The sequence below is a fragment of the Orcinus orca genome, chromosome 5 (genome assembly GCF_937001465.1).
Source record: "Orcinus orca chromosome 5, mOrcOrc1.1, whole genome shotgun sequence".
Classification (NCBI taxonomy): Eukaryota; Metazoa; Chordata; class Mammalia; order Artiodactyla; family Delphinidae; genus Orcinus; species Orcinus orca.
The window spans coordinates 123,337,551-123,360,899 of NC_064563.1; the positions used below are offsets into that span (position 1 = coordinate 123,337,551).

Sequence of the window (23,349 nt, forward strand, 5' to 3'; positions counted from 1 at the left end):
ATGCTGAGGTGTTCTGAATAACAAGAGTTGCAGTGTGTAAATGAATGTAGAAACTCACACTCTAAACACAGCTCTGTTTAAGACTCCTTGCTCTGTGTTTGGAGAAAAATACTATGTCTGTTTTCTACCTTCCTGATTGAAAAAGATAACCATATATCACTCTTAGTATTATTCGCTACATTTTTCTTTTGAATATGATACAAAGTTCTTCTACTAGTAAAATTTGTAAAACTTTTCGGAGACTCCAGAAAGGTCTCAGGCAATTCTGTGAAAGGGCAGAAAAATAGCAGAAGAGTTTCACTGTGGGCCAGTTTAAGGGAAAAATATAAAAAAAGACAGTTCTCTCAAGTCTCCTTTAGACTGATTCACTGATCAATCACATACTCATTCATAACTTCTTGCCAGTCCTTGTACTACTGTTGATTATATACTAGTAAATAAAAGACTCTAATCCATGTCTTTACGCAATTAGAAATGGGGGAGGGGTGGCGCATTAAACAAACACATAAGCAAATAGTTACAGCAACAAATTATAGCAAGTGCCATGAAGGAAAGGGCGCTATGAGGACAAGCAGGTTGGGGCTGACAGCGGTGGCAGGGGCGGGAAGTGCTAGGGCAGGGAAGACCGCTTTGAGAAGTGCCTTTCCAAGCGCCAGGGCAGGCAGGTTCTTTCCTGCGGCGTTGCCTTGCACGCATTTTCGCCAGGCATGTAAGTCCGTACCTTCTCCACAGTGTGCTTCCAACCCCAACACTTCTGATCGCAGGGGTGGAGGGGAATTCACTTATTTATTTACTCATTCATTTTGAAAGGAGATACACGTGGTACAGGAATAATAGTTTAACTTTAGACATGTAGTTGGAAGTACTTATGGGCTATACAAGTGAAGATGTCTACAAACTAGTTGCATATATAGATGTGTAGCTTGGGGGTGGGGAGAAAGAGGTAGGAGGAGATCTGCTACGTATCAGCACATAAAAGGCCATGAAGGCCCAGACAGAGTGACGATGGAAGGTCTAGGACAGAGCATGCCAACGTAAAAAACAAAAACAACAAAAAGGACACTACAAAGATTATAAGGACTAATCAGAGGCATTAGGAAAACCAATAAGTGAATGCCATCAACATAGCAGGGCTGGTCTGCAATTTAAAACTTAAAATATGGCAAAGGTCAATGTCCATTTCTCTCAATGGTTACAACTGCTCTGACACCAGAGACCTGATCTGAATCCCTTCTGTGTCAATCCCTTCTGAGTTCAGCCTTTTGAATTAGATTCTGGCACAATAATTTCAAGATTAAGAAATAAAAATATAAAACTGCTCTTACTGGTAACATTTGAGAACCAGTATGACACAATAAACTTAGGTATCTCGCCAAGAAAACCCAATTAGTAAGTGGCAGGGTCAAGATTCAAGGCCAGGTCTGAGCCCAAGGCCCACATGCTCAATCACTAGAGCAGAAGTGGAGCAGTAGCAGATGTATCCAGCTGTAGAAAAGCAATCTTTCCTGTAAAGGTATGAGGAAGGTGGCATTACCATGTTAGTCTGTCATGAACAGAGGCTGGGAGAAAGCAGGAAGTGGTTTTCCTAAGTTTATAACATCTAACTTACCTATAATGAGCAGTAGCGTTAAACATCACATTTTATGTACCGAGATGGGTCAGAAACTTGAAAATTCTTATAAGCTTTTTGGCAACAAGTTCACATGAGATCTGGCTGCATGCCCATCCTCAGAATACAATGCCTCATTCTCTAAAAATCCCTTCCAGTTCAAACTCCTGGGTTAGAAGCATCACCAGAGCATTACTTGTTGGTCTTAGTTATAGCTCAAATAGTTTGTCTTCAATGTGGTAACCTTTAATTACCAGAAAGGCTTCCCTATGGCCGATTTTGCTAGGTGCATACTCAATGTCCTTTGTCCCTTTCTTTGGAAAACACTGATTTTATTTGGAGCAGCTTCTCTTGAAAGGGGAGTGGAATGTATAAGAAATTGTTAGGTGGGACTTTAGGAAAAGCTCCTTTTTAGATGCAGGAGAGAATGCTAACATGTATCTTTTGTCAGATGTCCTTTCTTTTCTGTCTGAGAATAAGGAAGCAATGGCTGGAGTTCTAGCATCCACCCTGGCTCATGAGATGACTGACGATGGCAAATATGTGTTAAGGAAAGTGGATTAGAAAACAGAAGCAGCTTGAGTCTTTCTGATCATGGAGCTACCATACCAACTCCAGACTCAACTTCTTTTAATATGAGACATATAAATATCCATTCCATTTTACTTCATCATTATTATTTGGATTTTCTATTACATACAGCCAGACCTAACTCCTAATAGAATATACCATTCCAACTGAAATTCATGTACGATCTCAATTTTAAATTCATCCTAGACTTTAAAATTAGACAGCTTAAAGTTAAAAGGAGAAAAAGTTGGGAGTAACTAAAAAGAGGCCACCATTACTAGGACTGGGATAAGAATCTGGAACCTGGCTCCTCAGATATGGGTTGTTAGTTAAGTCACAAGTCTTTACCAGATGTTGTTAGCCTAGTTTTATTTTTAAAAAATATTCTATAATTTAAAGTTATCACCAATTAAACCTACATTTCACTTCTACCCTCCCTACTCCTGTCCAAATAATGAGATTATACTATCAGAGCCATTTAAAAAGTGTTCAAATTTATTTAAAGTAGAATTAAAAGGCAGTTAAAGAAAAAATAAACCTTTCATCTGTATTTCTAAGTATATCAAAGATAGCCAAGCTGAAGTTCAAAAGGCATATTAGGCTTTATATTTAAAAGTGCTCTTTTAGTTAATAGCAAGGCATGATATTTGTCATTACGGGAAACAAGAGAAAGAGGTTAATGCCAGATTGAATTAGCAATATACAGTCTCCTTATCACAAGTAAAGTGGTGGGCTTTTACGTAAGTGGAAAGATGCTGATGTGCCAGAAGCAAGTCAAAGGAAGAGCTGTTGACAGGCTTTGAGTAGTTAATAATCAATCTTGACTTCCAAGCTAAGTCAAGATTTAATATTGAGATTCAAACTGCTTCCTGACTACTGACCATGTGAACCATGTTTTGGTCAAAGACACAGAGAATCAAGGAAGAATGAGATTAAAAGTGAGCATTGGGTTCACCAGTGCCTTAACCAAGAGAAAACACCTATAGACTTCTCTTGCTGGAAAGATTACTAAGGATCTGCATTAGGGTCTGTTTCTAGAAAAGTTCCTGGGCAGTTCAACAAATTAGAGGAAAATGAAGTCTGAGATGGATTTTACAGTCCAAGATGGACTAGTAGGCATTAAAAATGCTTACTAATCAACTAACAAGATCAACTCACACCGAAAACTTTGGCATAAGAGGAATTGATCTTGTCTTATAAAAAAGTTTCTCTCGGGCTTCCCTGGTGGTGCAGTGGTTGAGAGTCCGCCTGCCAATGCAGGGGACACGGGTTCGTGCCCCGGTCTGGGAGGATCCCACATGCCGCGGAGCGGTTGGGCCCGTGAGCCATGGCCGCTGAGCCTGCACGTCCGGAGCCTGTGCTCCGCGACGGGAGAGGCCACAACAGTGAGAGGCCCGTGTACAGGGAAAAAAAAAAAAAAAGTTTCTCTCTATAGAATAGAAAGGAAGTCAATTATTAGAGGAAGGTACAAATACTAATTATTTGCACAGTATTTTGGTACAAAATGAAAACTGACAGTATGAAGTAATAGATTGGAGCCTCTCCCATCCCCCAGCTGTAGTTTCATTTCTGACTTTCTTATATTACAGTTGAGTTTCATTACTGGCTCCTGACCACTCTGGGCTACCTTCCTCCCAGACTTAATAGCCTAGGTAATAGTAGTTGGTAAATAACTTTAGAGATTTTAGCACCATGAACCATGAGGCATATTAATGTATTTGATCATACATGCATATAGCATCTTAGTGTCAAGGACAGGCCATCAGTATTAAGAAGTTTAAGCATCTATCTCCTAATCCTAGAAGTGGACAAGTAATTCTAATGGTGAATTATAAGTGCCCCCCCATCAATCTCCTTAAAGTGCATTTATTAGGTCCTTGAAGTATATCACCTATGGGTTGAAAGTATATGAAATGTAGGTACTCGTTTACTTTTAAGTACTGTAAAGTCATAGAAAAAAAGGCAACTTAGAGCCAAGCTCAGAATATGAAATCTCTCCTACAAGATTAGACTGTCTTTTGTTATTTCTTTCTTTCATCTTAATTTTATAAATATATGCATGAGCACATTTTAAAAAATTTGATTAGACTAGTTTTGATTTGACATAAGCAACACTTGATTAGCGCAGTTTTGATTTGACATAAGTAACAATCCAAAAGGTGTAAAATATTTTTGTTTACTACAAACCTGTGGACTCAAAACTACCCTAAAAATTCCAAGAAAATTTTTATCTAGCCTCTTAGCTGAAAAAAGAATAGAAGGCTTTAGAGCAAACTCAGCAATTAGAAAGCTAAGAAACCAAGTAACAGCAACATTACCATACTACAAAAAAGTTATACCAAAAATAGTAAAGTTAAATGTCATATTTTTTTAAAGTCCCTCTTATCTATTTATTGATTGGCACTGTGCTGAGAATTTGGTAGGGGAAAGAAAACTTCAAAAACATTTAAAAAGGTTTACTGACATAGACAAAGAACAGACTTTGTTATTTTTCAGGTATGTGATTACTTTATTATCACTTTTTACCATTGATTTTTAAAAAACCTGTATACTGGGCTTCCCTGGTGGCGCAGTGGTTGAGAGTCCGCCTGCCGATGCAGGGTACACGGGTTCGTGCCCCAGTCCGGGAAGATCCCACATACTGCAGAGCGGCTAGGCCCATGAGCCATGGCCGCTAAGCCTGCGCGTCCGGAGCCTGTGCTCCGCAACAGGAGAGGCCACAAGAGTGAGAGGCCCGCGTACCGCAAAAAAAAAAATAAATAAATAAATAAAAATAAAAACCTGTATACTGATATAAAAATAGAAATTTTGAGGAATTCAGGGTTCTCATTTCCCTCCTTTTCCCCTAACATTCCTAATACTTAGAAAAAAAATCTCATGATATTAAAACGGTTACATGCACAAGCTCATCACTGTAGTAAATATAAAATGTATCTGTGAGATCTAGGAATTGACTTCAGATAAATTGAGAAGAAAATTCTAAAATAATTTTTCTTATGAAGATTTAATTGGCATTTAAAAATATAAAACCTTGAGTGTACATAGAATATAGAGTTCTAATACAAATTAAGAATAATTTTCGTCTTTTAAGTTAAAGAAAACTCTTATTTCAACACATAGGGCTTATGACAAGCTTATATATTGAGATAAATGTTATCAGAGATGAAATATTTATAAGATGGTACCTGAGGAATACTTGTATATTCTCTATACAATGATGAAGAACCAGTTAAAAGGCATTAAAAACAGGCTAGAAAAGCAAATATGAAAGTTTACATTTCTGTAGATAAATCCTATCACAGCATGAACAACACTAATGATTTAGCAGGAAGCACTGATAAGGAAAAGTTGGCTGACCGAATATCAAGGAGAGCAATTAGGACTCAGGAAAACAGGTTTCTAATATTAGCCCTATCAACTAAAATAACTACTGACAGTAGATCAATGGAGTTAAAATCACATATACTAGAACTAGATTGGCAGGCTTCAAAGCCCAGCACTGTCATTCACTGCTGGGCAACTTCAAAGTGCATTTTTTAGGTCTTGAAGGTTAGACTCCATCAACTTTAAAATGGATGATAGTAGCCATCCCAGAGCTATTTTGAGCTGAAATAGATAATCCATGTAAGGTGCTTAGTACAATGCCTGGCACATAACAACAGCTTGCCATCACTGCTAGAGCAACCTTGAACAGTCCAACTACCTGGTTGCCAGTTTTCCTCAATGTAAATACAGGTTTGGCTGAGTCATTTCTAATGCCTTTGCCCATCTAAAACTAAAATCTACAATGTAAAAGAATGTATAGGGCCAACTCTATTTCTAAAGAACATACATTAATATCTTTCACTCTAGCATGATTAAGGACATGGTAATTTAAATGCTACAGAAGAATCATGTTTTTAAGTCATCCCTTTGAAATTAGTTATAATGCTACATTTACTAAAGCCAAAGTTTTATGCGTTCTATGCAACCCACAGGAAATCCATGATCTTCCATCGATTATCATGTTTAGCAACTACAGTTCTGAGTACAATGGCAAAACTGTCAAAACCAGTATGATCTTAAATGGAAAATGAATGTCATATAATTAACTCTACATGTTTTTAGTAGTCTACTTATGGTTATAATTTTGACTTTTACTACAAAGTATATATATTAATTTGGCGCCTACAACAATTTCTGAAAAACAAGTCTTAATAGGAATCTCAAGGTACATAATCCTATTTTTTTTTAATGGCAAGAACATTTGATATTTCCTATTTAATAAATAGAACAAGTAGAGATAATACAAATTAATCTAAAGATCTAACAAAATCTCTCTACTGAAATGTTACAATTCAAAATTCAAATGGCAGGCCAACTTTTTTTATTGCCAGAATATTAAGATTCTTTTTTAGTGTGACTCAAATATTAAAAAAAAAAATCAGAGTTTATCATGGTAACATCAAGATTAAGAAAACATATCCCACATGTTTCTCAGGGACAAACTACTGATACCCACAGACACATTAATTGTGCACCAACCCAAATACTTTAATAGAGATTTTTTTTTAAGTATTTGGAGAACTCTTTTTCGTATACTCTTAGAGATACTACTGAGAAATTTTAAAAGCCTTTTTAGTTTAAAGGTGTGTGTGATCACCGAAAAGAGGTTATCTAAAAATTTTAAAATGTGTTGCAGATAATAAGATAGCACTGGGGAAAAAAGTTATAGCTCACCTCAATTAGGTACTAGCACGGTAGGCCAAAAGAATAAAATTACATTCGCCTATCAATGTAAATGTTTGGTTATGTTATTTCTTAATATTAAAACAAAACAAAACACACACACACGTGTGTTAAAATCTGACAACTTAAGCTCTCAAACCAGCAAAGTTTACTAGTCAATACTCATTCCTCATTTTTATATTAGTAAAATTGGGATTAATGCTGTGGGAGTTAAAAAAAAAAGTTTCTCTTAAATTCATAGCTGTGCTACCTTCAGTTTCATTTCCAGAAACCCTTATCTTTAACAGATCTCCACTTCCTACTTGACACAATTTACAATCATTCAAGAAATTTTAGTTTTACCTTGTAACTAGTTCAGCATAAAATAGTTCTGTAAAGTTCATGCCATAAAATTAATTACACTGTGTCCTTACCATCAATATTTAGCTCAAAACAAACGTGGCAGAAGGAGAGTGTTTCTTTGTCTGTTCCCAGTTTACAAACACTGCAGATGTTGTCATCATTCAAATCAATGCTTACAAACTGCTCCTCTTCGTTCATAGTGCCCCTGTTAAGAAACAGAAAAAGAAAGTTACACAATTTCAAGAACTTGCCATTAACGGCAATATTAGGAACTTCTAGGAAGACAAAGGATGCTGTTCAGGTTATCTAAAGCAACAGCCCCATCAAACAAGCATTGCCATACTTGTACTTCAATATTATACTTTTATTGTGCAAAGACACAAAGCTAGTAAAACTTAAAGCCTAGCCGTAAGTGACACTACGCCTAAGCGCCTTTTTCGGTCTTGTGTTTTATTTAGTTGACCGGGTCTGACGGAAAGCAGTTTTCGGGTATTATAGCCCACCCCCATCCCTGAGTAGGTGAAGGATCTTAGCAGCGACACCTATTCAGCTACCGGGGTCGACCTACTTAACGCTGTTAAAGGTAGGACGAACGATCTGCTCGGGACACTGCTTTACTAACTTCATTGTGGGAACCTCAGATGCGTTTCGCTAGCTCGGCGTAGCGAGGTTTCCTATTCGAGATCCGGGGCAAGAAAATGCACATGGAAAAGTGAACACTAGGGAGGGGACCCGGCCGCTTACAAAGCATCCTCACGGAAGGTCGGGCAGCGGCTCCGCTGTGCGGCCCGGGCACGGCCGGAGGCGGGGTGGCCAAGCAAGGCTGGGGGTCCCGGAGCCCGGCCGGCGGGAGCGCCGCGTCCCCTCGCCCCGGGCTTCCTCCCACCCAGGAAGAAGGCGTTCGAGGGCCACGGCAGCTGGTCCATCTGGACTCAGCGCCTCTGGGAGCCGGGTCCCCGGCGTTGGGGCGCGCGCTTGCCCCTCAGGGTGCCGCGAACCCGTCATTCTCTCCGACCGTCCGTCGGGGCAGCCCGCGCGGAGCAGCGCCAGGGGCCGCGGGGCTCAGAGTGCGAAGGCGGCTGGACCGAGGGGTCAGGGACCGGGGCGCAGGCAGTCGGGGGCAGGGGAGCTGGGGCTTTACCGTCCGGCTTCGCGCGCCGCCGCCGATCCGCGCGGCCCAGGCTCCTCCACTATTGTTTCCGGCCGCAGCGCAGGCGGCCGCAGCGGAGAAGGCTGCCGTGCGCCGGCCCCGCCCCCTCCCGCCGGTGCCATCCCTCGGAGGCTCTGGGGGGGATGGGGGACGGCGCGGCTGATAGCGAAGCCGCGCGCTCGCTCGGCGGCCGCGGGCACCGCCGCTCCCCTGCTGCACCGACGCCGCGGCCTCAACTCGGATTTTCTCTTGATTCCGCCCCTCTTGGCCGGGGTCTCTTACCGTTCTGTGGAAGGTAGCTCCTCGCACGCCCCCTCCTCTAGGCAAGTAGATAGAGGAGTCCGTAACCACCTCCCCCTTCAGGGTAGTGGAAACTACTGCCCCCGGGCGGGGGCCGCAGGGGCGGGGGCAGAAAAGTGACGAGTGGATGGGTGAGAGGGCCAGAGATGCGTGGGTGGAACTTCGTGTGAAATCGGTAGACTGAAGCAAAATAGTATCATTTGATCTTTGAGTTAGGTGCCAGTTGAAGTATTTAATGAGGGAAAAGTTCGTTTTCAAGTTTCATAATTTAGGGATAATCTTAAATACAGAAGCTTATTTTTTACAGATTGTCTTAGAAATGGGGCGCCCCTCCCCTGTAATATGGCGCATTCCTTACACGCCCACGAGGATAATCCCGGAGCCCCACCTCTTACTTTAGGTCTTGCCTCTTTAAAAAGCTGATCTCTTTTTGCCCACTTTGCTTGACATTTTAAACCATTTTTTTAAGGTTATAATTCATGTAACACTTTCACTTACATTTTCTATTGTAATCCTCAAAACAGCCAGAGAAGAGAAACGAAAAGAGTTTTCTTCTTTTGCATCCTAAAAATGACTAACCCAGATTATCTATTGGTTAGAAACAGAGCTGGGACTTGAACCCAAGGCTGCTGACGTAAAATCGCTGCTATTTTCCAGAGCATCATAAACAGCTGTCCTGGTTACACTAACAAAGAGAAAGGGGACTAGGTTGTCAGTCTACATGTAACCGGTGGTAGGAATGCATTCCATAGATCTTGGGAACTTCTAGACCAAACTGACACTTGATATAAACCATCAGTGCCCCAGAAAAGTGGTCTGTGTTTTTGCTACTTGAAGTGTAGGAGATGAACCAGCAACATTGGCCTCACCTGCCTGGTATCTTGTTAGAAACGTAGACTATCGAGTCTCACCCAAGACTTCCTGAATCAGAACCTGTATTTTAACAAGACCCCCCAGGTGATTCCTATGCAGATGAAAGTTTGAGAAGCACTAATTGAAATAGAAAAATCTATGCGTTTTCTACTTGAATTTCACATTCTAAGTAAATATGACTAAAATGTCTTACATCTTGGATTCTACCCATCTTTTCAATGAAAGTGCTTTCTAAAATCACTAACAAGGGACTTCCCTGGTGGTCCAGTGGGTAAGACTCTGCTCCTAAAGCAGGGGCCTGCGTTTGATCTCTGGTCAGGGAACTAGATCCCACATGCATGCCACAACGAAGATCCTGTCTGTGTGCTGCGGCTTAACGATTTTCTTGTATCGAACAAGTTCTTTTCATTTCTCAGGGTTATCTCTCTTTCTGTGGCATTTTGCCTTTTTAACTCTCCTTAAACCTTTCACCTTGTTTTTTATTTTAAATTATTTTTAAAAGCCTACACATTGGGGTTTAACTTACAGAAAAAATTTTTTCCCGTTTTAAAAGTACAGTTGCTGAGTCCACCACCCCAATTAAGATACAGAACATTTCCACGACCCCAGAATTCCCTATGCCCCTTCTCAGTCAAGCCTCCCACCAACATCTGATCTAATTTATATCACTAAAGACAAGTTTTACCTGCTCTAGGACTTTATGTACATGGGAATAAATGGTATGTATTATTTTGTGATTGCTCTCATTCAGCATGTTTTTGAGATTCACAATGATGTTTTGTAATAGTAGTTCCTTTTATTGCTGAATAATATTCCACAATTTGTTTATCCATTCACATATTGATGAATACTTGAATTGTTTCTAGTTTGGAGACTATTATAAAGCTGCTATGAGTATTAATGTAAAAGTCTCTGTGTGTTTCTGTTTTCTTTCTCTTAGGGAAATAACTAGGAGTGGAATTGCCGAGTCGTATGTATGGTAAGTGTACACTTACTTTTAATTTTAAAATAAATTGCCAAACTGCTTTCCCATGTGGTTATGCCATTTTACATAGTTAGGACTGTTTTATTTTCTTGATGATTTGACCCTTTTATCATTGGTGATATTTTTATCTCTGGTGGCATTTCTTCTCCTGAAATCTACTTTATCCGATATCAATATAGCCACTCCTGCTCTCTTATGATTAGTGTTTCCATGTGTTTCTTTTCTCCTCTTTTTATTTTTAACCCCTCTATGTCTTTATACTAATGTGCTGCCTGTTTCTATTAACGGACTATTTTTTCCGCTGCTGGGTACGTCATATTTTCTTGCTTTTTATATGATATGCATTGATTAGTTGCTGAACAATGTAAAAGTGATATTGTTGAGTGTAGTAGGCAGAATAGCTCCCCAAAGATGTTCACACCCTAATCCCTGCATCCTGTGAATATGTATGTAACATAGCAAAAGAGATTTTGCAGATATAATTAAGGTTGTGGACTTTAAGAGGGAGATTATCCTGGATTACTGGGGAGTGATCCCAGTTTAATCACATGAACCCTTAAAAGCAAAGAACTTTCTCCAACTAAAGTCAAGCGATGCAGCAGAAGAGGAAGTCAAAGTGATTAGAAACTTTGAGTTAGCATTGCTCTAGGAGCAAAGACTGGATCCCAGCTGACAGCCAGCAAGGAAATGGGGACTTCAGTCCTAAAACTTGGAGAACTAAATTCAACCAAAAAACTGAATGGATTTGGAAGTTCAATCCAGAACCTGGTCTACATCTTGATTTTAGCTTTGTGAAATTCTAAATGGAGGATTAGAAATCCATTGTACCTGGACTTCTTACCTACAGAACTGTAAGATAGTAAATGGTATTGTCTTAAGCCATTAAATTTGTGTTAATTTGTTATGGCAGCATTAAAAAACTAATACATTGAGTGTCTAGATTTTTAAAGAGTGTTGGGCTTTATTTGGGAGGCTGTTACTCTAGTAGCCTATTAAACTTTTGTGAGACTCTAGACTATCCTTTTGCTATAAGAATTTCTAGTTCTCTCTTAAGGAGTGGCTTAGGCTGTCTATTGTATGTCACAGGTCTTTAATAAAGTTTCTATACTCTACTTGGAGAAAACTCAAATAATTACTTTCCCTATGAGTTCCAGTAGTTGTTCATATTGTAGTTCCCAAGTAATTCTTTTTTCCCTGGTAATTAATTTTTGCCCAGCCTCTTGGAGCTTCACCCTGTACATGCACAGCTTAGTATTCAGGTGAAGACTTAAAGCGTGTTCTGAGACTCTTTCTGTGTATAGCTCTTCCTTTCTTGCATTCCTGATTACAAATTCCAGACATCTTGTACTCCCCAGACTCAATCTTTGTCTCCTCCTCCCAGCTTTGCTTGGATCTCCTCATGTGGACCATGGTTTGAAAGTACCTCCAGGCATAAAACCAGGGCAATTGTAGGGCTCACCTCATTTGTTTCCTTTCTTTCTGGGATGACATGTTTGCTCTGCGTGTGTTTCAGTGTCTGAAAATAGATATTTCATAAATTTTGCCCTGTTTTCTAACTTTGAAGAGCTATTCTGGTACTCCTTACTCCATCCTGGCTAGAATCCCTTGTTATTTTGTCAGTGGATCCTTCATTCATCAAATAAGAGCTTCTTCCCAGGTCTGTTTGCTTCCGATCTAGTTTTTTTTCAGTCTGTCTTTCACAGTCCATTATGAAATAAACACAGGTGAACTCCCCTTCTCAAAAACTTGTCATGGCATCTTGCCTTTCTCCTAACAGTAATACATGAATCTATTCAGCATTTAGACAGTTACAATGGGCTTTCCAGTTTACTGTCTCATTTGATAAAACCTAACATTTACTTGGATAGTCAAGGATTTTATTTTTAATTAACTACAATCCTTTCTAATTTAGTAACTGAGTAAAGTGTGCAAAAATGTGTTACAAACTGTAAGGGGATATATACAAAGATTAGTTATATAATTTGTTCTTGACCTAAAACCGACATTACCTTGACTTCAGGCTTAAATCAGTTAGGAATCCTTTCAGATGAAAGTAACAGGAAACCTGATTAACAGTGTCTGAATCAGGTAAGGTTTTATTTGTTTCACCGAACAAGATCTGAGGAGCCATCTCCCGGCAGTGGTTCACTTACTCATTATATCGGGACTACCTTCTCTGCATCTATTCTGGCTTTCCCTTTCAAGAGCAGAATGGCTGCCCTACAGTTAAGCAACATATTGTCTTCCAGGCAAGAGGATGGAAATGGAAGATGTAGGGAGAAGTGGGAGGGAAAGCTGGCTCTTTCATTTTTGTGAGGAAGGAAAAGCTTTCCTGAGAGACCCCAGCAGATTTCTGCTTATATCTAATCACTAGAAATTATATGACAACAATGGATTCTAGGGAAGTGAGTATTTAGTTTTTTCAACCTCTATAACAGAGGCAAGGAAAAGAAGTTAGGTATATAAACCAACAATGACTGCTAGAGAGTTTACATAATTTTCTTTTCTGAATATCATTTTTATGTCTGCTCTGGTGCAAATGACCCTCGCTCATCATTCCAATGAATGTCTGCTATAAAAATTTCTCTAATCTTCTCGCTTTTCTGAACCCCCACAACTCTTGTTCATACCACTGCTATTCTTGGTATTTTTTCTGGCATGTTCCTATTTTAAAGTAAAGGATTCAGTATACTTAGTGTATCTATTCATCCATCTCTTACCTTTGCTGTCTTTGCTTCTCTTTATGTGTTAATTCATTCTCTGCTGTTGGAGATGTGCTTCATCCATTTAGCCTGGAAGATTGATGCATGCAGCCCCAGGCTTAGAGCCTTCTAGTACCATGACCCTAAAGGACCCAGAAACTCAAGATATGTGCATAATCAATTGCATTATTATTTCCACTTCTTCGTACCCTCCCTCTGCCATGTGACCTCATAGCTCACTATAGTGGGCAGAATATATTTCCCCACCCTGATGGAATATTAATGAACATGACGTGAGCAGAGACCTTAAATGTGCTTGTGTGATTTAACTTGGCTTCTTGTGCCTCTGTCATATATCACTAAGAGAATTTCGCCCAGATAGTTGCCAGTGCAAGGAGGATGAAAGATGTGGAGCAGACCTGCGTCCAATCAGCAGCCTAAAGCTAGGGAGGCCTACCTGACCTACAAACCTGTGATAGATACTTGTTGTTATAAGCACTGAGTTGTGGGTTGTTTTGTTATGCAACATATTGTAGCGATGGTTGTTAATACAGCAGGATTCTAAATGGCCAAGTTTAATTCATATGCTCATTTCTGAATCAATTATAGTGGCTAGTATTGGGTTGGCCAAAAAGTTCATTTGGCTTTTGCATTAAGATGTTACGGAAAAGCCGAATGAACTTTTTGGCCAAACCAGTACTTCAATTGGCCCCGCTTGGATTATATTCCCGCATCTCCCACCTCACCCCTCCCCAGAAAACAGGTTGGCTCAGGAATGGGGCTGCAGGGATTAAAATTTGATCTCATAATATGGGAGAAGAACTCCTCCAAAGAAAAGTGGTTGTTGTTACCAGAAGAAGGGAGTTGGTTTGAAAATATAACAAACAGGCAAAAACTATTGTTAATTCACTCTGGTGTTCTTTATACTTCAATATTCATCGCTAGAATTTAAGCCGGTTGTTTGCAAGGAACCCTGCTTTAGTCATCTTGTATTTCAACACTTACCTTACAGATTGTGCTTGTATCAGTTAGGATTAGGTTTCACTGCAGTAATATAAAAACCCTGAATACAAGTAACTTTAAAAGATAGGGCTTTATTTTTTCTCTTACATTAAAGTCTGGGGATGTGCAGTCTAGGGTAGGTGTGGTGGCTCTGACCCACAAAGTCCTCAGGAACGCATGCTGCTCCTAGTTTTCTACTCTGTCATCCCTAGGACATGGGCTCATCTTTTTGTGCAAGAGATAGCCCCTTTCATTAGAGACAAATGTTAAACAGCAGGGTGGAGGAAGATGAGAAGACAGGGCAAAGAATATATACCAGCTGCTTTTTAAGGATATTTCTGAGAAGCTGCTACAAAACATTTCTGGTTACCTCCCACCCTTCCAGTGGTAAGAGCCTGGATGAAAGGGAGACTTGGGATCAGACCTTTATTCCAGCATCCATGTGCCCAGCTAAAAATCAGGGCTTCTAAATAGGAACAGTGTATATTAGAATAGGCAACAAGCAATCTCTGGCACAGTACTCAATAGATATTTCTTGAATGAATGTGTTAAGTGAATGAATCATGTATTAAAAATTAAAATTGGTTAATAAACTCTGAAGACTAAATTTTCAATCTTTGATTCAATGCTGGCTTAAATAACCTATTTGAGGTAAAATACCTATCCTATTTCTCATTTTTAGCAAGCAAGAAAGCAAAAATTGACTGTTTTAGAATTCTTTTTGCTTTACACTCAAATTGAGCAGTGTGGTAGGCTTATTTCAGTGTTGTTGATCCATTTTCTAAAAGTCTAATTTTTATAGGATTATAGACAAAGTTTAGTACTGCTCTATTGGAATTCTTAACTCTGAAGAAAATGTCTCTCTTAAAATTATGGGTCCTCTTAAGCTTAGACCAGCATCCCTTCGAAAGTTTGGGCTACAAATATTTGCATTAAAGGGATTTACCACTTATAGTTTCAGTAATGCTGACTTTATGGGTAAGCTGTCTGTTGATCCATTGTCCTGTTGTGCAAGCAGAACAAACCAAACCTATTTCCAGTCTGTAGATGAATTCACTGTTGGCATTGCTGGGAGGAGATTGGGAGTTAACTACTAAGCAATTGATTTTTTTTTTTTTCCCACTGTGGTTCAAATCCAGTCTTTAGTAATGTGCACCATTCCCGCTGTTAAATTCAAGGTGATAAAAGGGAAGTTTGGGATTGATGTCTGAAGTTAGAAAACAGTCTGTTTCACAATATTTTACCAGAGGTTTATTTTTATATTTCATTGTATAAATATAAGATGTCTGGGTATGGAATACTCAAGCTAGACATTGAAATCCCGACATATTTCTGAGATAACTATTAGTGTACCAATTGAGTTAGGTAGAGAATTTTAAATTTCAGAATTTTAAAATTTTCAGGATTTTCTTTAATTCAGTGAGGTTTGTGGATGGGAGATGATAGCATTAATGGTAAGTGAAAAAGAATACAACTTTTTTGTTTTTGGAATTTCTACTAAACGTGTACTTTTTCACAAAAGTGAAAACTAATTCAATTTTTAAAATACTTTTTTTCATTCATTTATTTATTTGTTCATTTAACAATTTCTTATTAAATGCTCTTTATATTTGAGATACTTTTCCAGGTATTAGTTATATAGTAGAGAGCAAGAGAGTGCCTACTCTTGAGAAATTTACCAACGATGCAAGGGACAGGCATTAAGTAATTGCTTTTGGAATGGAGTTTTTAATGGCATTGAAATATATTTACATTTTAATTGCTGTAGCACTATAAAGATGTCTAAGTACCACATTGGCATATATTTTTGTATTCTGCTTTTTTTTCATCATTCTGATAAATTTTACATGTTAAGTATAGTAATGATTCACTTATCTATAATCTGTAGGAAATGAGGGGTTCCACCACAGTTTTTTTTTTCCAGAATAACTGGAAAATGATAGTTTTTAATACTTTAAAAATTTTAGCTATTTTGAAAGAAAGCTGCAATAGATTGAACATTCTCCCCAAATTCATATGTTGAAATCCTAACCACCAGTGTGATGGTATTTGGAGGTGAGGCCTTTGGGAGGTGACTTGGTCATGAGGGTGGAGCCCTCATGAATAGGATTAGTGCCCTTCTAAAAGAGACCTTAGAGGGCTCCCTTTCCCTTCTGCCACATGGGACTCAGTGAAAAGGTGGTTGTTTATGAACCAGGAAGTAGGATCTCGCTAGACACTGAATCTGCCAGCACCTGAATTTTAGAGTTCCAGCCTCCAGAACTGTGAGAAATAAATTTGTGTTGTTTATAAGCCACCTAGTCTATGGTGTTCTATGGTATGGGTAATAGCAGCCCAAACTAAGACAAAAGTTTTCAAAAATGTATCAACATTATGTTCTTTTTTGCCATCTTAAAATATATAGAAGATAATTTCTACATTAGCTGGGGAGTTAAATTTCTGTGTTAGAGTAGACTAAGTTGTAGTAAAAATAGACTTAGAAAATCAGTGACAATGAACAAGAAGGTTATTTCTCCCTCATGGAGTAATCGAGGGTGTTCCAGGTTGGTAGCAACTCTCTTCTGCATGGTGATTCAGGGACCCAGATTCTCCCATCTTGTGACTCTTTTATCCTCTGGCACCTTGTCATCATGTCAACGCTTGTTCACCACCTCAGGTTCAGCCAGTAGAGAGGGGAACAGTGTGGATGAGGCACACCTCTCTTAAAGGCTGGAGTCCTGAAGAGACAGGTGCGTATCACAGCTACTCACATATCATAGCTGAGATTTTAGTCACATGGTTACATCAGTCTGCAAGGGAGACTGGGAAATGTGACCTAATTATGTGCCAGGAATAAGGAGTGGATGAATATTGATGGGAAGCTAGCTGTCTCTCACATAACCTGCAATTCTGGCTGCCAAGTGTTGTGTATGTCCTTCTCACATTCATCCTTTCTCCATGCAAGACACATAGAGCACACTCACCCCTTTCCCAAGGGAGACAGCTCAAAGTTCCATCTACTTACTGTATCCAGCTCAAATCCAAGGATTTCTGAGTGATGTTTAGTCTTTTCACTCAGGTCCAGATGTAACTCAGGTAGATTCAGGGTGGCCCAAAAAATTAAAACCCCTATTCAGGTAAGAAAACAATGAGAGACACAGCAGTCATTGGTCCATAGCACTGATGGAGACCAGCTGGGCAGGGGTCTCAAAGACCCCTGGAGGCGCAGTGGTTGAGAGTCCACCTGCCGATGCAGGGGACACAGGTTCGTGCCTGGTCTGGGAAGATCCCACATGCCGCGGAGCGGCTGGGCCTGTGAGCCATGGCCGCTGAGCCTGTGCGTCCGGAGCCTGTGCTCCGCAATGGGAGAGGCCACAGCAGTGAGAGGCCCGCGTACCGCAAAAAAAAAAAAAAAAGAAAAAGACCTCTGCTCTGGCAGTGGCAGAAGTGCCTTGATTGCATCCTGTTTTTACTCTCTGGGAGGGAATTCTTATCCATTGCTCTCTGTGGCCCCTTGTGCTACCTTCTGGAAGAACCTTCCTCATCTATTATTCTTCTTGGCCACATCTGAAATGTGTTGTGGGAATATGTTCCCCTTAGGGGCTGTGTGTATTTTGCAGCTTTTTGTAAGCCTGTAGGTTGTTTTAAGGCTCAGAGTCAGATGGATCTTTGGTTCTCAGGCTCATAGATTCTTTACCAACACAATTTCCTCAATCTTAGTAAGTTTGTAGTTTATTTGCTTCCAATATGTCTGTAAGCACAACCAAAATTTTTTCTGGATATATTCTATACAGTACTTCAGTTTTTGCTTTCTTCTTCTTCCTCTGACATGTTCTTTTATTTTAGTTGCAGTTATCTTGAGGCCATCTGAAAAATTAGGGTGGACTGGGAAGGTAACAGTCTGACCTTTTGCTGTTTAATCATTATCACTCCCTTAGGAGGCCTTCTCCAATCACCCTACTTAAAGTTTCCTCTCAGTCCCACCTTACCCCAGTCTTTAAAAAGAAATCATTACTTTCATGTATATATGAAATATGTATATATGAGATACATTTATCTTATTTATCATACTTATTGTTTATTGTCTGTCTTCTTCCTCTAGCATGTAAATTCCATGAGGTTTGGAAGTTATATTTTCTTCTCTCATATATCTCAGGGACAGAGAATAGTTCCTGCCAAATATTTGTTGAATGAATAAATGAATGAATGAATGATTTGAGAGTGTGCTGACTTTTCAGGATCTGCTATATACTATTTTGTTAATGAGCTATGCAAATACTGCTGGTTATAGCTATTTCCTCCTCTTCCATGCAAACAATCCTCATTGTCTTCATTGGTAGAGTAGGGCAGGGAGGATCCATCTTTGTTCTCTGTTCTCTAGCCCTAGAGAACTCTTCTATGCCAGTTATGGAAATTATATTCTTCTTCATCTAGACTAACAATGGACAAGTTTCAGTCTTGGCAAGTGAGAGGTAAGCAAAAATGTGGTAGAATGGAGAAACCTCTGGAAATAAAAAAAAAAATTCTGCTCACCCCCTTCTTTTTGCTTTGGCGATTCTTTACTCTTGTGTTGATGTGATGTTGAAGCTTTACCTGCCATCTTGTGACCATGAAGGCAGACATTGCTAACATACTGAGGTTAGAAGAGTGGAAAGATAGAAAGGACCTGGACCCATGTGACATAATTGAATCACTGCAGCAACCTTGGATTCACCTTTTTAAAAATAAGATAATAATGTCTACTTCATTTAATCCATTTTTGGTCTGCTTTTCTGTTACTTGTTGATTATAGCTGAAAACATCCTAATTGATAGAGTAGCAGTATCTTCAGTAGCTGCTGAGACTAAATGACCACTGTTCTGTTCATGCATATCCTTGAGGAATTGACAATAAGGGTACAAATGAATAATCACAGAGTCATCTATCTAACACACTGTTATCACAGAGCAAGTGCTTATTAGCATTCCAATTCAGTATAACTAGTGGAACTGGTTAGTCTTTTAGGCACTCCTAGTTGGTACCTCCTAGAGGTAGTCTATCCTGTCATCTCTGCAATGGGCCCACATGGATTCTACTATAAGGCACCATTTGAGAGAGGCTCTTTTCTATTGCCATAGAAGGAGTGACACCAGTGTAGACAATTTTGGCCATATTGTTTATTTCTTATCCACTCAGACATAAACTCATTGGTGGAGAAGATTATAGGGTTAAGGAGTCGGGTGGGTTAGTTTTCCTTTTTCTCCTCCATCTCTACCCCTAGGTACTTCTTAAACACCCAGGAGAATGGAACTGACTCTGGCTAGAATGTGTCGATCAATTTGTGGCAGCTTAAGTATTTTGCTACAGGCTATTGGTAAAATTTGCATGTATGCCTAGAAAATAAATTAGAATTGCAGATTGTTAAATATTTCAGTTTAATCATCTGGAAAACTGTAGTGGTTTTATGTCCTCAAAAATAAAACAAAACAAAAAAAGCCTTTATCCGCCCAAAGTAGCTATCTAGTCATTGATATGTTGAACCTTTTTTTTTGCAAAGTCATTCAATATGTGCAAATGGTAATGTTAGCTGACAAATGAGGATGTGGGCTTTCTATCTGGAACTCAGTAAGAGAAGATGACTATATCCAGCTCTTTTTCATAATTAAAGTTCAAATGACAAATTCATGTATTCTCAGGATGAGTCTCAGTGTCTCTACAGTGCATCATAATATTAGGTTCATTGGCTTACTTTTTAGGTTGGGAACATTAAAAGTTTCTGTAGGAAAAAGGTTTATATAGCAAAACTCAAAAAAAGGTAGTGACTTAGAGTATTATACTGATTTCTGATAGACTCAACAGATAGATTAATTTATATGCTCATGGGAGACTATTCAGGAGCTACTCTTAGTTTATCTATTTAAAGTTTGTATCAAGTGCCTTTAAGTCTAAATATCCTTAATTTTTTTCTCTCTGCTTTAGAATGGTTTGGGGATTTCCATTTTTTGTTTCTGTCTACTCTCTGGTCACTAACTTCTCTAATGGTATTTGACTCTTCCCTTTGTTTGCTTCTTGTTTGTGATATTTAATGGCTAGTTTCAGTTAACCAGATGTAGGGGAGAGATTATAATTTTCATCTTTGATACACATAAACTTAGTATTTTAAAAAGAGGAACTGCTTATGTATATATCTGAGAGGAAAACAAAAAATAGAATATTGTCAAAAATGTCCAGGGACGTAAGGCTAGCAGCTGTGCCTGTACCAAAACATGTTTTTGTTTTTTTTTTTTTTTGCGGTACGCGGACCTCTCACCGCCGTGACCTCTCTCGTTGTGGAGCGCAGGCTCCGGACGCGTAGGCTCAGCGGCCATGGCTCATGGGCCCAGCCGCTCCGCAGCATGTGGGATCTTCCCGGACCAGGGCACGAACCCGTGTCCCCTGCATCAGCCGGCAGACTCTCAACCACTGCGCCACCAGGGAAGCCCCAAAACATGTTTTGATTTTCTTCTGAGGAGGTCAAAGTATTTCATATATTATTTTATGTTCATGACATTCCTACTGTTGTACAGGAGCAGATGCTATCTCCACTTTATGTTGTGGCATTGAAGAGTGACTTATCCGTAGGACAGAGATGACAATGAGTCTAACAGCAGTGAATTTCCCAATCATAAATTCTAGAGCCTGCCTCGTTATTAGAGTCATCATATGCAGGGAGCCCCATACTGTGGTTTCCCACCAGGTTTTTATAGTTCATGTATAGTTTCTCTCCTGCCAGATGCAATTTGTAATTTTTTTATCGTGAGAAATATTGCCTAGTAGCACCACTGCCATTCTACCTTTTTCAGGTTTCCAGGGAAACAGTACTGTAAAGTTAACCAGGGTCAAGTTTGTTCATAAAGGACAAGAGGTTTTGTTAATGCTTTACCTGCAGTTATGTAGTCTCTTTTGTACTATTAAGACTGAGTTGGAGTCTTAGCAGATCTCGGTCACTGATCAAGTGTACACTCACCCTGGTTCGAGTGGGTTACATGTAATTTTATAGCTAACAAAAATATTTTCCAACCTTGTTATTTTATAAATAAAACCCTGTTATTCCATGTTTTGTATTTACAACTTTCGGTAGAGATTGAATTAACTCTTGGTACTTGCCCAGTAGTACAGATCAAACATAGTGGAGAACACAGCCCCACTGTTGGGAATTCCCACTGAGTTACAATGTTGTAATCCAGAGTGAAACAACCTTCAGCACATAATCTGACTCTCTACTTAATACATCTAAAAGGGCATAGACAAAGACAGATCTTCCCAGGCATGTAGGAAATACAGGCATACCCCAACAGGATTTCTCCTAGTTTAACATTTTTCTAGTAGAATGCCTGTGACTTTTAATATGTCATCAAGTGTACATATCTCAGCTGTAGGAAAAATTTATACTTGTGCTTCTAAAATATAATATGCTCTATATTTTTTAGGTATAATTTACATGTGGTGAAATGCACAAATTTCAAGTATACAAGCCAATAATAAATCAATACACCCAGGCAATCCACACCATTGTCAAAATATAAGACATTTTCAACACCTTAGAAAGTTCCCTTGTATCCCTTCCTGTTCAATCCCCTATCTTTCCCTCTACCCCAAGGCAATCACTATTCTAATTTCTATCAATGTCAATTATTTTACCTGTTTTGAAATTCTTATAAGTGGAACCATAAAGTATGAACTCTTTTGTGTCTGGCTTCTTTTGCTCATCATATTTTTGAGATTCATCTATATTATTGTTTGTAGCAGTAGTTCATTTATCATTATATGAATATACAGTACTGCAGTATGTTTTTCTGCTACCTCTTTTTGGACAATTGTGTGGCTTCCATTTCTAAGCTGTTATGAATATGGTCGCTGTAAGTATTTTTGTATAAACTTTTGATGGACTTGTTTTCACTTCTCTTGAATAAATACCTAGAATTGCTGGGTCATAGAGTAGGTATACGTTTAACAGTTTCACAGCTTAAGAATCTGCCAAGCAATTTTCCAAAGTACGTGTTCCATTTTGCAGTCTCAGCAGCAATTTATGAAAGATCTGGTTGCTCCACATCCTTGCCTATATTAGGTGTTGTCAACCTTTATTTTCAGACATTCTAGTATGTATAAAGCTTCTGGAAGAAAGAAACATGAGAATATCTTTGTGACCTAGAAGTTGGTAAAAATTTCTTATAGAAACCACTAACCATAAAAGTAAAAATTAAATAATTGTATTCATTAAAATGAAAAGCTTCTGCTCTTTGAAAGATACTTAAGAAATGAAAAGCCAACTATAAACTGGACAAAAATATTCAAAGTAATATATTTGACAAAGGACTTGTAAAAATACATACAATTAAATAAAAGAAATAGCTAAAATACTTGAACAGAATTTAACAAAGGAAGATATACAAATACCCTGTAAGCACATGAAAAAGTACATAGCACTGTTAATTGTCAGTGAAATGAAAAATCAACAAAATATGTCCAATGAAACAATGTATAGGAGTGTTTTTGAGTTATTTCAGCCGCAACATCAGACCCACATGTTGATATTTGAAAAGCTCTTGAGTCTTCAGAGAGGAGATGTTCAGTATATTGCTAAGTTATTAGCTATATTGATTTGTTGGGAAGTAATGTTTAAACATTTTATGTTCTAACATGATAGTTCGTTAATTATTTAGGGGTGTTTTACTGCATTTTAGGAAATTGGCTGTGGGTTTGTGGTTGACATATACATTATAATTTTTCCCATTAAAATCATGGTAATTAGGTTCACAGTAAGTATTTTTTACTGAACTATTCAAGAACAGATTGCTGAAATTAAGAGGGAGGCAATGTATTTATTTATTGATAAATTGAATTCTACAATCAAAGGAGGAAAGGAAAGAATTTAAAGACTATTTTTATTTAGAATTTAAAATATTTCTTAATCTAATGACCATTTTAAAATTTGAAGTTTATATTTTTCAAAGCTAATATTACTAAATGACCTAGTTATTCATTCCCCAGTATAATAGAAATGATAATATTGAGCTTCTTTCTCTTACAGGCTTCTTCCTTTCCCTCTATTCTGTCCTTCCCCTGATAACTATATTTAAGTGCCCAGAAT

At 38.7% G+C, this 23,349-nt stretch overlaps 2 protein-coding genes across 9 annotated transcripts in view; one reads left to right on the forward strand and one right to left on the reverse strand.

Annotated features, from left to right (window-relative positions):
* Positions 1-8,790, reverse strand: part of C5H21orf91 (chromosome 5 C21orf91 homolog) — a 31,564-nt gene extending 22,774 nt beyond the window's left edge. For 2 of the 3 annotated variants that reach the window (XM_004264463.3, XM_049709913.1), the window contains exons 1-2: positions 8,391-8,543; positions 7,321-7,454 (exon numbers count right to left, since the gene is read on the reverse strand). In XM_004264463.3, coding sequence (XP_004264511.2) covers positions 7,321-7,454; positions 8,391-8,521 — 265 coding nt within the window. In that variant the 5' untranslated portion in view covers positions 8,522-8,543. Of the gene's footprint in view, positions 1-7,320; positions 7,455-8,390; positions 8,544-8,681 lie in introns of those variants that run through there. The other variant, XM_033418014.2, reaches the window with a different exon arrangement.
* The window catches only part of CHODL (chondrolectin), a 523,451-nt gene that overhangs the window by 106,394 nt on the left and 393,708 nt on the right, over positions 1-23,349 (forward strand). For 3 of the 6 annotated variants that reach the window (XM_049709920.1, XM_049709921.1, XM_049709922.1), the window contains one exon: positions 10,513-10,551. The gene's annotated coding sequence lies outside the window, so the exon portion shown is untranslated. Of the gene's footprint in view, positions 1-7,707; positions 7,833-10,512; positions 10,552-16,917; positions 16,991-23,349 lie in introns of all 6 variants that reach the window. The other 3 variants (XM_049709919.1, XM_049709914.1, XM_049709916.1) reach the window with 2 other exon arrangements.